The following is a 13,348-nucleotide window of genomic DNA, read 5'->3' on the forward strand; positions in this document are numbered from 1 at the left end:
AGCAGGGAAAAGAGAATTTTGGACTTTCACTGAAACACACACACACACATATATATATATATATATATATATATATATATATATATATACATTATATTCCAAGCTGAAGTCTTGAGATATCAAGACATCAGGAAATCTCAAGGAATCAAAATCTTCAAAGAAGATTGTGTCTCATTCCCATTTTCTGGTTTATTTGGATGATTATTGTCCAAAAGAACACAACAAAGGCTATGATAGAATACGACATGAAATAGGAAGCTAAAATTATCCTAGACTTGGATTACACGGAAGATTTGAGCGTAGGCGTTTTTATTTTTTTTGGCCAAATAAATTAATTTTTAGAGTATTGGAGAGTTTCCAGTGGTAATAGCCTTGAAAGTCTGCAATGAAAAGGCAAAGTAGCTTAGACTAGGAACGAAATATTAATAAAGATGTCAAATTGTTGATGAATTAACAAGAAAATTGATTGAGCGGATAGGCTTAATTACCTAGGCAGTGTTGTACTTTGTAAGGAGAGTGGGTGTATTGAAATATAAAAAGTAGAATAGCCAAGGTGCAGGCTGAGTTTCATGCAGTCAAAAACCTTTCGATGAATAGCAGAGTATGTCTTAGAACCATCTGACAATGACCAATAGCTCTGTGCCATGGGGTTTCGAAAGGATAACAAAGAGAGTTTAGATGCTTTTCCTAGAAATAGCCTTAGAACAGTTTGGATTTTACTTTTTTAGTCACGGTCAGCGCATAGGTTAACCAAGAAAGAGGATAATTCATCGATGAACCTCATTAAGAAACTCACGCTTAGAGCCCAGAAAGCAACCACAGTATAGGAAGACCAAAAACTTGCGCTAAACAACCACATAAACAGAGGGATATATATATATATATATATATATATATATATATATATATATATATATAATATATATACATATATATATATTCGATTGTAAATCAGAAGTTCTAGTGCCCTTTTAATGAGTAAAACTGAGCATAGTTCAGCTGCATAAGACATGTTACCGAACACGGAAAGCAAATTTGAATTCAAGCTTTGAAAATTCACATGGCAGCAACCTAAAATACGAAGACTGTAAGGGTAGGCTATAGCACCACAAGGGACCAATTATTACCTCAAAGGCAAAGGTTTACCATCAATGACAGTATTCTACAAGTATATCGAGTACTGCTCGCTGTGCTACCAAATATAAACACGTTGGCACCCAGTTGGGTCTGATACCTAAAGGGAGAAACCCATTGGAAAGAGAAATGGGGTGTAAAAGGATAACAAAGAGGGTTTAGTTGCTTTCCCTAGAAATAGTTTTCTGTGCTCATTTGAATGTCCAGTATATTAAACGGTTGGTGGTAACGATTGTAAGCAAACAGTTCGTGGTAACGGATTTTAAATCAAAAGTTCATGGTGTCAAATTATAATTAAGGAGCGACTCCGGCTAATAGTAACCGAAACTCTAAAAAAGAGAATTCTGATAACAGTTAACAGAATAAACTTATGTTAATTTCAAGAATATAAAATTCATTAAGTTTAAAGATACCCATCAGAAGCAACAAGCCTGAGAAAATTTTCCTGATTTTTGAAAAGATTGGATAGGGAGGAAATGCCCCCAAAAAGGTAAGTGATCTCGATGAAAGTCACACTATCAAATCTGCACATCAGAAACCTTATTACACAGGTTTCAAGTTCATGTTTATAATTGCATTTTTTTTTTCAAGGAGGAAGTTCACGGATGTGTTTATTTGTTGTTATTTCATTCCCAGGAGGGATTGCGGCGAATCAATGGTCCTAGGAAATCGGGAGAAGGATCCCTTGAACTGAAATTAAAAATCGTAGTGCCATGGTACTACATAAAATAATTCACAATGATTTATGATTATGCAGCATCTATTAAGGAGGGGGGGTGAGTCATTGTGTGGGCGAGGAGCGGGTGGATGCCTCAGTGCCTTTAAATATCTAAAATTGTCTAACTCTCCACAAGAGAATTATGTTTAATTATCTGTGTCAATTAAATGTTTAAATTGTCTAAAATTCTCTTAATTGTTTAAGTTCATTATTGAATTGTTCACTTAAACTATCTTTCCGCAAAAGTTGGGCCTAACTCTCTATGAGCCTTTAGGTAAATATAAAAAATGGTCAGGGGGAAAAAAGGCTACTTTGATCACACATCAGAGTGATCATGAATATTCATAAAGACATTACTAAAATTACCTAAACGTAGCTGCCTTAGTTTTTCTGCTGTCTTCGGCAACTGTACAACGGTGATTCAATATCCTATGGTAAGCCATTCTCTGTCAATCCATTCTTTGAAAAATTTATATGACTTTTTGTTTTAGACCATTTTACATTTTTTGATGACAAATCCTTTTTCCTTCAGAATTTATTGGCCTTCTTTTTTTTGTGTGGTCCATTCAGTAAAGCACGTCATTCATTGTTGTGATTTTTTTGTTACTTTCGCTAGATACTTACTTTACTTGTACTTGTGAACGGAATCAGGCGTTTCCACCTCGCCTGGCATTGATGATTTTGGAGACCTTCTTGGACCATGTTGTTCGATCTTCTCCCAGCTGCTCTGCAAAAGCGAGCCACTGAGTTAACCATCTGTGACCGAACTTTCTGAAACCCCCGATAGGTTCAAGGTCTGATTTGGCTAGGTTCCACCCGTTCTTCCTCTGTCCTCCTTGACGTCTCTTCCAGGAGCTAATAGGTTCAACTAAAAGTATTTGGCGAGGCGGTTTCCGTAATACATGGCCCAACCATTTCAAACGGCGTTCTTTAATAGTGAGCGCAACATCTCTCTGAATATTGCACATTCGACGTATATCCGCGTTGGAGATACGGTCACGTAGCTGTACTCTGAGAATTCTTCGTAGACAAGTATGCTCAAACACCTTAAGTGTATTCTCATGCTGTAGTTTTACCGACCATGTTTCGCATCCGTAAAGGAGAACGGTGCGGACTAGTGCCAGGTAGATGCGAACTTTCGTTCGGACACTGACTTCACGGCGATTCCATAAGGGTTTCCAAAGGGAAGCAAAGACTGTCTGCGCTTTCTGTATTCTCTGTTGGAAATCAGCGTCGGAAGATCCGTCGGCACAACGCTGGGAGCCTAGGTATGTGAAACGGTTGATTTTTTCCAGCTGAACTTGGTTGACGGTTAGTGAGAATGGTTTCGCTAGATACATTGCTTGTTACTAAATTTTTTAAGTCAGATGACTGCTTAATGAACAACTACGAATTTATACATTTTTTTTTTACCATTATCATCCTTTCTCTCCATGGGGGTAAAAAACTTGACGGGCCGCCATGAACAGACAAAATTAAGTGCATATATTAGAGTTTTAAGCTTCCTAAAAGGAAAATCCGAACTAGTATCTTCTGAAAAATAAGAAAAGTTTTTTTTTGACAATTTTAATATATTCTTTATAGTTTTTTCTACAACCTTTTCACCTTTTTTGATTTCTTTCTTCCACTATCAGCTCCTTTTTTCGCAGATGAAACAATATTCTTGAATTGACCAGCATATTTGGCTTTTTTCCTGAAAAACAGAATATGTTTAAGAGGACATTTGTAACCATCTCAAGTCCTGGACCAGTGGATTAATCTCTGCCTGGAAAAACGTAACCCAGGGTTCGATTGTAGCTACTACATGGGCGAGACAAGGACCTTTGTAGTTGAGAAGGGTCTGTTGAAAAAAAAGCAGGACGCGAATTAAAAACAATCTAGGGGGGGGGGAGTAATTGTTTTTTAAATTTAATTAAGAAACAAGAAAACACGATTTTCCAAATCTAGTAGCGGACAATTTTTTCAGTCAATTTTTCAATAGAAATGCCAAAAGAGAAGTTTTTTTCACAATAATGGGGGAGGGAGATCACCCTCCCCCCCTAATTGGCGTCTCTGGAAGAAAGCCTATCCTGTGTTCAATGATGACTTTACCATTTCATGCTCTAAACGGGAAGGTATATATCATATTTCTGTTATTTTTCAAGAAAGAACATATAAAAATTATTTTTTAGGGTTAAACATATAAAAAACACTGCAAAAACTTTAGTATATTCCTCAATAATGTGACTTCAATTTGGCATACCCGTGTAAGAATCATAAATTGAGTTTATATAGTTTTTGGGTCAGATTTATTTTCCGAATCAAATGCCGAATACCAACATTTTTTAATCTACCAAGTTGAAAAAAAAGAAGCAAAAACGTCTAAAAATTATAGTTCCATTACCTTGTCGCATATTTTTACAACTTTTAATTTTTTCACCTTTATAGTTTATTTTTTCATAACCTTTAGAGGTATGACCTCGAGACAACGAATAACAAACTAGTTTTTTTGTTTTTCAGTAAAATTTGGATTTTGCTGTCCCCCTATGATACAGACGAAAAACGGCCTTTAATCGTTTTAATTCTTAGTTTAACTGCAGCGCATGCAACGTTTAACTAAATAGCATTAGAATATTGGAAGCTACAGCGATGACAGAGGTTAAATATGGTTCTGAAGCATATACGCTCTGAAAAACGGAGTAAGATTTGCTAGATGTTTTCCAGAGAAATTGCCTACGGATTGTTCTGGGTCCCCGGTTGACTGATCATATTTCAAACAGTAGACTGTACGAAAAATATGGTTCAATCCCGCTTTCTAGGGCTATAATGAGAAAAATGTCGAGATAGATAGGGCCCGTTCTACGGATGAAGGATGACAGATTGTCATTTTCGGCCAACCGTCTAGGGCTAGACGAAAAGCAGGTCATCCACGGTTGAGGTCGGAGAAAATCGTAAACAAAGATTTTGGTGAAATGAAAACTTCCTGGGAGGCTGTAAAGAGAAAAACATTGAATATGTTAGGATGGAGGAGGAGCGTGCGTAGCTATGTTGGCCTCAGATGGCTTGGTGCTGTGCTGAGTTGTTAGTAGAAGTAGTAGTAGTATTTTGGCTGCTCCTCTAACAAGAGCGTAAGGTCACTGGCGGATATCATACCCTAAAGCATTTGTTCTGCTCTGCTAACTGCAAATTACGAGACGTGAAGCTACGGTAATTTTTCAGTGATTAAGGTAGCTTTTAGGCTTAAATAATTAAATAAGAGAAGGAGCCATTCTATTATACGCGTTAAAAACTAAACTCATTAATTTCAATTTATGTCGGTCCTGTTCAAATTGAGAAACCTGTCAGGGTATCACAAGTGTGTAATGGTATGATAAATCAGCTAATAAATACCCTCTTCAGAAAAATTTGACTTCAATTACTGTTGCTGGCTTAGGTGTGGGAGAGGGACGTCTTTATGATGTCTGAATAGCACACTCAGCACATTCTCGCAATGGTACTGAGACGATCGGGTTCCTGTTAATTTTACAGAGGAAGATATTTATACGAGTTGAGACAGAGGATTTGGCAGACATTGTAAAAAAAAAATTACGTTTTTGGGACTGTAAGGGTTGATTCCATCTCTGGGTGCACACTGAGAGGGGTGGCACTGCAACAAAAAAGGGTGGCACTAATTCAATTACTCCCGCTTCCAGGGCAAAACAAGAGGTGGAAGTCTTGGGCACAAGATTTCCAAGAAGATATAATTAGTAAACTGGACCCTAACTGCGGTGAATTTCTCAAATTTGGACGGGGATTGGGTTGAGTCACCTGTTCTTATTACACAACTTCCAACCTTCTGACCCGCTCTCCGATCTTAGCCAATGATGTATTCTAAGAAGACGCTCAAAACTTGGCAAAGATCCAGATGGAAGCCTGATGAAATAAAAGCACAATGAGTTTCTTCCACAGTTAGCTTAGACACCCGTTTTTTTTGTCAGCTGATGGGAAGTTTCAAAATAAAATTGCCGTACTATTTTAATTTTGAGTCGTTTGGACTGAAAAAAAAAAAAAATAGAAAATGGCCTTTAGAGCAGTTTCATTTTAAAATGCCATACCTTAATCTTAATAACTGCCGCTGTGTCAAAGGAGCTCATTAGTACTTCATTCAAGTCATGCCTCTTGGTTAGTAGTCTACAATCTACTGCAGAATAGTGACGAACTTATGCAGAAAAATGTAGGCTTATTGGTAGCATAACCCTCGGGAGAAATATTATATTATGAATACCGTTGAAGCTCAGTTGTAAGGCAGATACAAGTTTCTGTTGAAAACGGAATTTGACGGTTATCCTTGAATTTTGGGCTATCTCTTCTTTAAGCTGCTTACTTTATTGTATATTGAGTCACTAATTTAATTAATTAAACACTTTCTACAGTTTTGTAACCTATTGTTTATTAGTATTAAAAGTTATCATATTATTATGTTATATATTTCGATTTCATTTTATTCTTCTTTCATCTCTTGTGAGCGTATTAGGCTCCTTAGTCAGTCAGCTCAACTAACTAACCGTGGAGTCATCAATCATTCCGCAGAAAATGCAGAGGAAAAAAAGTAAATTATTACTACGAGGACGCTTAGCAGGGCGATAATTTATTTTTGGAGACACGTGAGATTAGCCCTTAGGTTTGGAGTACAAAAATGATAGTATATAGGATTTAAATAGTATAATAGGTTTCTGATCTCAACCTTGACGAACGCGACGAACGAAAAAATGAAGGCGAAAAAAGGCTACACCAACAAAAGAGGACAAATCTCTCAAGTCTAAAAGTAAAAATGAGGATTTGGTTCTTTTTTGTCCATCTTTTTTGGCTTCGAATACAAATACGTTTTAGGTATGCCATTGAAAAAAAAAAAAAAAAAAAAAAATCAACAGATATTTTTGTAATCCTAATTATGATAATTTAACAAAAGAAGACTTTTGCATGCATTCCCACATATTGTAGAAAAAAAAATAATGAGTCATATTAAGGCCATGCGGTACCTCAAAAGTTCATGTGGTCACTTAATTCCCCAAAAATCTTAGAAAAACTACTAAATGTCTCCCGTTTAGTGCTAGAAATAGGAATTCTCAGTTTTAATGAAACTCGCATAATGAGAAAGTGTGTATTTTGTTTTTTCGACTATAGAATAGAGAACATAATTCTCTATTTGAAGAGTCAGGAAAGGATAATCCCTAAAAACCTTCTAGCATACCTCTTGGGAAGAGGCTAAAAATTAGCCCAGAGAAAAATACATTTGAGCATTTTTGAAAGTATGGAAGTTCCCTGTAGTGCTACCCGCTTTGATTGACAAGCTTGCACACAAATGGAACGTAAGATTTCACAGTCGTTTCAACCAAGTTTTACAGTCAAACTAAAGATTCTCATTAGCTGTTGATGAAGGCTAGTCACCTGGGAAAATTCACTAACGGACCCTAAGTCTTTAAGACGCTCAGCAGACAAGACTGGAAGGCTTTGATTCAAAAAATGATTTTTAGATACCGCATGGCTTTAATACAAATTGAACCAATAGACTGGCTGCATTAGTAAACAGATAGAATCGACTCCCAATCCGATTTTTGAATAGTCGATTAATTAGAGTTTTGATTGTGAATCTACTAATTTACTTTTAAAACAAACTGAAATGAACTGAATGCGGTCTTAATCGGAACTGAATTAGTTTCGGTTCTGACTCTATTTATTAGTTTCGTTGTGAGTACTCTGAATGTACTGATCTAACTCTAGTTTAAACCGAACTGGGTGTAGATTTAATCAACAGAGACTTAAGCCTCATAATCTGGGGGGCAAGGTTTATTACGGGAGTTTAAACATTTAAAATAAAGTAAATGTTAGATGTGAAAAAAACTGGAGGGGGGTAGTTAACTCCCCTGCCCAGGCCTAAAACTGCCACTGGGTATAATTGTTTCATTGGAGCTGAATTTAATGGGTTTGCCTCTATTTATTAGTTTCATTGTGAGTGTTATGAATGCACGGGTTTAACTCTATATTAAACCGAACTTAACATAGAAATAATTGTTTCCTTCGAACTGAATTTATTGAATATTTAATTTTTTTATTATTCTGATAGTGAGTATACTGTGAATCTACAGACTAAACTTTGTATAGTAAACAGAACTGAACCGAATGAAGCCAAATAAAAGACATAGTAAAAAGATAAATAATGAAGTTACCTTTTATTTAATGCCCCCTTTTGGAGGGGTAAATAGGCAAAGGGATCATATTTTCCTTTTTTGACATCCCCTTTTCCTTTTCTAAGTGGCTTCTTCTCTTCCTTGTCCTTCCTCGTTTTCTTTGATGGCTGTTCTAACTTTCTATGAATACCCGAGCCACCAGCTAAAAAATAATATTACGGTTGATTTGAACAAGTCAAATATTGTTATTATTATAGTGTATACTCTATGTATATTTAGTGTAAGTGAATGCCTACCGACAAAGTTAAAACCTAGAAAGAAGGAAAATCTAAAAATCAATCTAGAAAGAAGGAAAATCTAAAAGTTTTATGTACCAAAGCTATTTAAGCAAAAATCAGTTGAAAATTTATATCAATAGCAATGTTGTGGTGGGAGCGACATTGCCAAGACAAATGCCCGTAAACGAAAACCTGGAAAGAATAAAATGCGCGTACTGGGTGTGCTCTAGAACTAAATATGATTTATTTTTTATTATTCAGCCTAAAATGTAGGGGCACCAATTCACAAAAAATATAGAAGGGGGGGGGGTGAAACTTACTTTTGTTTAAAGCAGATACAAAAATAGGTATGTTTCAAAATCACAAAGCATGGGTGGCAAAATTCATTTTGATTTTTTAAATGAAAATAAATTTCTTTTTCTAAATCTAAGGAGAATATCCAAAACCAATAAACGAGAGTTACAGAGGGAACTCAAAAAATGCTCGAACAATGAACTCAACTCTTATTCATTATTTGTAGTTACGTTCAGTCTAAAACAACAGATAACTACCTAACACTTTAATCCATCTACTACATAAATAAGGTTAATATTGTGGTCTCTTCGACACTTATGGCAATGCAAATTGCCTCAAATATTTTGTCAATCGCTTTCATAGAACATAAACAATAAATAAATAAAAACAATGTAAGTTGATTCAGAATGTTAATAAATGTTAACTTATGTATATATATATATATATATAATATATATATATATATATATATATATATATATATATATATATATATATATATATATATATATATAGAATGTTAATAAATGTTAACTTATGTATATATATATATATATCATATATATAGCATATATATATACAAGGAAAGAATAATCAGGAAAACTAAATAATCAGGAAAGAATGAAAGACACTAAGCTAAAAAACTTCTTAAAGCAAATTATAAGCACCAGAACAAATTTGATTCAATTCAATCTAAATTAAAAAAATACGTAAGACATAAAAAACAGCCAAATTCGCAAATAAACAGACATAAAATACCACGCAAAATGGATTGCGTATTATCATCCACCAGAGAAAATTGTTTTGGAATCTTAGAGTTTAATTGTTGTACCACATTGTTAGAGTTCATAGCTTCCATGCGAATCTCAAATGCATCATTTAAATAAAATGAGAAAAAATATCCGATAACAGAAGAATTCACAAAAATGATCGCTTGAATAAAATAAAAATACCATCCAATTTTTTCCTAAGTTTTTAATATGTTTCTATCGAAGGTTTGCAGTTTGTATGGTTATTTCAGAAATATAAGTATATTTTCACTAGAATTGATACTTTTTGTGAAGCCTTTTGGTTGTCACTTCTGGTGTTTTAGATGAAAAAACTGCCAAAAATTATTATGGATTCTTTGATTCAAATAAACCTGAATTATAAAATTTTACACTGCAAATTCGCATTCTCATTGCTTTTGCACTTCTGCAGAGTTAATAAGGGAAAGAAAAATCCTCAGAAATCATTTGATATCTAAAATCTTTTTGATTTGAAATAACTTTGTTTATGATAATTCGTGGTTTAAATTTGTTCGATAAAGCTTTAAAAATGATCGCGGAAAGACGTCAGACGTTACCAGGGTTAATGACGACACGCTGTTTAATTCAACCTGCATTAGAAAGATAAGAAAACTTCATACAGAATTACGTATTAAATTAAAAACACGATGAGATGTAAAGAAATTTCGATAAATTCAACAAAATAGAAAAAACGGATATCACAACATTCACAGAACAAAAACTCTGATTTGAAGCATCTTTAACATTCTGATCAGTTGGTCAGGTTTCATATTTCATGGATATTCTACTGCACTTGATTTTGTTACAAGGACATTCGCCTTAAATCGATGAGGACCAAATCCTATAATACAATTTTGCCAACTACAGAACATTTTTAATATTTGTATTGTTTATTTTTCTATAATTACGAGCGAATTACAATTTTACATCTACGAGCGAAGAAAGTCACTATAAATTTCTACGATTTCACTACACATAATCAGAGATTGACTGCTAAAATATATATTTTCTACATAAGGTTACTTGAAAATCAATGTAGCAAGCATAAGCAGCATTACAACATCAGGTAGACCCCGTGAATGTAATGGTCGCTTTCTTTCTAAAAAAATTCCCATACTGTTATATTTTGGTAAAATTATGAGCAAGAGGGAGAAGCATGGTTTGGAAGCACCTCCCCCACTCGAATTCCCTCTTAGTGACTTGAACGCTCATAAAAAAGGCTAACTTCTATTGATTTCATTATGTCAAAATCTGAAATACGCGCCATTATTGTTCTCGTCTTCTTGATGAAGGAGAGTAGTGATAAATTTATAGACTCATAGGATCACGAGGGCATACCAAGAAATTTGGGCCAGTTACGTAAGATAAGATAAGATATTTATTTCAAAAAAATTGTGTGTGAAGTTCACTACTGTGTGTGAAGTTCGCAATTTTAAAAGTTGCTTTGCTTACCTTCTTCTTCGTTTATGATAGTTGTCTTGTAACAATTAATATACGTTTACCGAAAGAACTGCGGATTTTAAGCAGAGAGGGAGTTTTCTCCGATCCTCAAAAAAAGGGTAAACGTTACGAGAGCTTACAATCTATTGGTTCTTCGCGTTCCCCCCCCCCCCCCTTCCAGAAAATTCCAGATATTTATTAGAAGGAAAATTGAAAGTTCTATCGAGATTTTTAAGTCAGAGGTGACGCTATAGCGTTACCATAATAGAACCATTAGGGTTTAATTTATTAAGATTTATTTATTCTTCCCAGAGGCACTTGATATGGAAGGGGTGATCTTAAAAGCTTCGGAAGGGGTTCATTCCATTGCAAATTAAAAGATCTAGAGCCTGTTTTTTCCCGAAACGCATCCGACCAGAATTCCTATACATAGACATTTTGTTCAAAATAGTACAAAGGTCACATACTGTGCCTCCGGGTTTGACTACCCCCCTTCCAGCCTCCGGGGCAAGGACTCTAAGCTATGAGCGTTGTCCATTGTTAAGATATAGGATTTTTAAGGGAAGGATGGTCAAATAAACTTTGGAGGGGGCTCATTAAATTGGAAATCGAACGTTCTGGACGTTGTCACTCACCATTGACAATTTGCTTGGAATCACAAGAATTCAGTTCTTGGACTAAAAAGTTAACTTTAATTCCTCAGAGTTCAAAACTTCCATACAAATCTCAAACGCGTCATTTGTGTCAATCAAAGTGTCCGATAATGGAAGAATTCGCCATAATGATCGTTTGAGTGAAAGAAAAATACCATCCATTTTTCTTTTTTTTTCTACTTTTTACAAAAGTTTCTATCACGGGTTACAGTTTGTATGGTTATTTCAGAAATATAACTATAGCAAAAGCAGTAATATAGCATGAGGTAGGCATGTGGAATGTAAAGGTCATTTTCTTTCTAAAATTTTCTTTCCCCCACTATAGTCCTCGACTTCCTGATGAAAGAAAGTAGCGTCACATTAGTAGACCAAGGGCATAGAGTCACGATGGCGTAATAAGAAATTTGGACCAATTACGTTGCTGCGCTATGGGCCATTGCCTAATCAGCACTACTGTATGCGAAGTTTGCAATTTTAAAAGTTGCTTTGCTTATCTTTTTTTTTCGTATTGGATACTCTTTTTGTGAAAATAAACGCATTTTTACCGAATTAACAAAGAATTTCAAGCTGGGGGGGAGGGTTATAAAAAATAAACGTATTTAAGAAAAATACGCTTTGAAAGCTTCGAATTTACGTAGTGGTGGCGCTTTTTGTCTCCTGTCCGACAGGCTTCGATCCCTTCTTAATTTTTTTGGTATTCTTATGGAATGTTAAGTATTTGAAACATAATGAAAAGGATAAGTAATCCTTCTTTAAAAAGAAAAGCTAGAGTAAATTCTAAGATCGCAAAGACCAAGAGACCATTATTAACAAATTCATCTCTCTCTCTCTCTCTCTAACGTCTAGAGCCGATTTACCCCGCGTATCTTTTGAAAAGTTACTTCTCCGCGTTATTACGTCATATTCAAGCGATTTCGTTACCTCATTCTCTAACTGTCTTCATTAACTGGTTTTCAGATAATACGAATACAAAAATAACCTTTATATTTCATATCTCCTGAGACTGAACGGAGGTCTTCAGCTGATTCAACACGTTTCCTTTTTCCCATCTTCATAGCTGCCAACGCGGACACCGTTTCGGCAACATCTAGTGTACCTGAATAAACAAATAATGTAATATAGATAATAATTTAATCGTATAATAAACGATAATAGTGACAAGTATAACATAATATAAACGATATGAATAATGGTAGTATACGTATACATTATAGTAGTATCTAAAAATTACAAATATTAAGATGATTTTAAGATCACTTTCCCACTTGCATAGCAGCCAATGTGGGCACTGTTTTGGAAAAATCTAGTGTACCTGTACGAACAAATAATGTAATATGAATAATAATTTAATTGTATTATAGAAGAAATAGTCACAGGTGCAATATAATATAAACAATATAAATAATAATATTATACACGTAAATTATATTAAATATTAAATATATGCCAACCTAAAGCAGAATCAAAGGAGTTGTTGGAACTATTTGAAATTAATGCCTTGTCTATGTCTTTTTTATGCTGTTGTACCTGTTTTTCTAGATTCTGATTGGTCCTGCCTACATAGTAATTTCCACAATTACAGGGTATTTGACAGACCCCTCTTTGGCGAGTAATTGGGGTCTTATCTTTACCGGAATTTAAGAAATTAATGATTTTAAAATTATTAGTAAAAACTACGTAGAGATTATTTTTTGTGCAAACATTTTTGAATTTTTTTGTGATTTTTGGGATATACAGAAGATAGACAATATTTGAGGGCTTATCAGTAGTCTCACATTGTGAAATATCTTCTTCGATTTTACAAGAATGTCTTTTTATTCTACGGTTAATTATCTTATTGACAAAAGGAATGGGGTATCCATTACCAAAAAGAATATCTCTGATAAAGTTTATTTCT

The 13,348-nt window shown here is 34.5% G+C and overlaps 2 protein-coding genes across 2 annotated transcripts in view; both read right to left on the minus strand.

Moving 5' to 3' along the window:
- Nucleotides 1-2,499: 2,499 nt before the first annotated feature.
- On the minus strand, nucleotides 2,500-3,192 carry LOC136041684 (uncharacterized). Its single transcript, XM_065726409.1, has one exon. It carries the CDS (start codon nucleotides 3,190-3,192, stop codon nucleotides 2,500-2,502), a length of 693 nt encoding a protein of 230 aa, XP_065582481.1.
- Nucleotides 3,193-3,384: 192 nt separating this feature from the next.
- Nucleotides 3,385-13,348, minus strand: part of LOC136041650 (RRP12-like protein) — a 107,087-nt gene continuing 97,123 nt past the window's right edge. Inside the window, exons 22-24 of the mRNA XM_065726355.1 lie at nucleotides 12,431-12,547; nucleotides 8,038-8,200; nucleotides 3,385-3,545 (exon numbers count right to left, since the gene is read on the minus strand). Of these exons, the coding sequence (XP_065582427.1) occupies nucleotides 3,443-3,545; nucleotides 8,038-8,200; nucleotides 12,431-12,547 (383 nt within the window). The 3' untranslated portion in view covers nucleotides 3,385-3,442. The remainder of the gene's footprint in view (nucleotides 3,546-8,037; nucleotides 8,201-12,430; nucleotides 12,548-13,348) is intronic.

This window comes from Artemia franciscana, unplaced genomic scaffold (assembly GCF_032884065.1).
Source record: "Artemia franciscana unplaced genomic scaffold, ASM3288406v1 PGA_scaffold_32, whole genome shotgun sequence".
NCBI classification, from domain to species: domain Eukaryota; kingdom Metazoa; phylum Arthropoda; class Branchiopoda; order Anostraca; family Artemiidae; genus Artemia; species Artemia franciscana.

Coding starts and splice junctions, on each gene's coding strand:
- LOC136041684 (XM_065726409.1), bottom strand. CDS start 3,192: ATGTATCTAGCGAAACCATTCTCACTAACCGTCAACCAAGTTCAGCTG.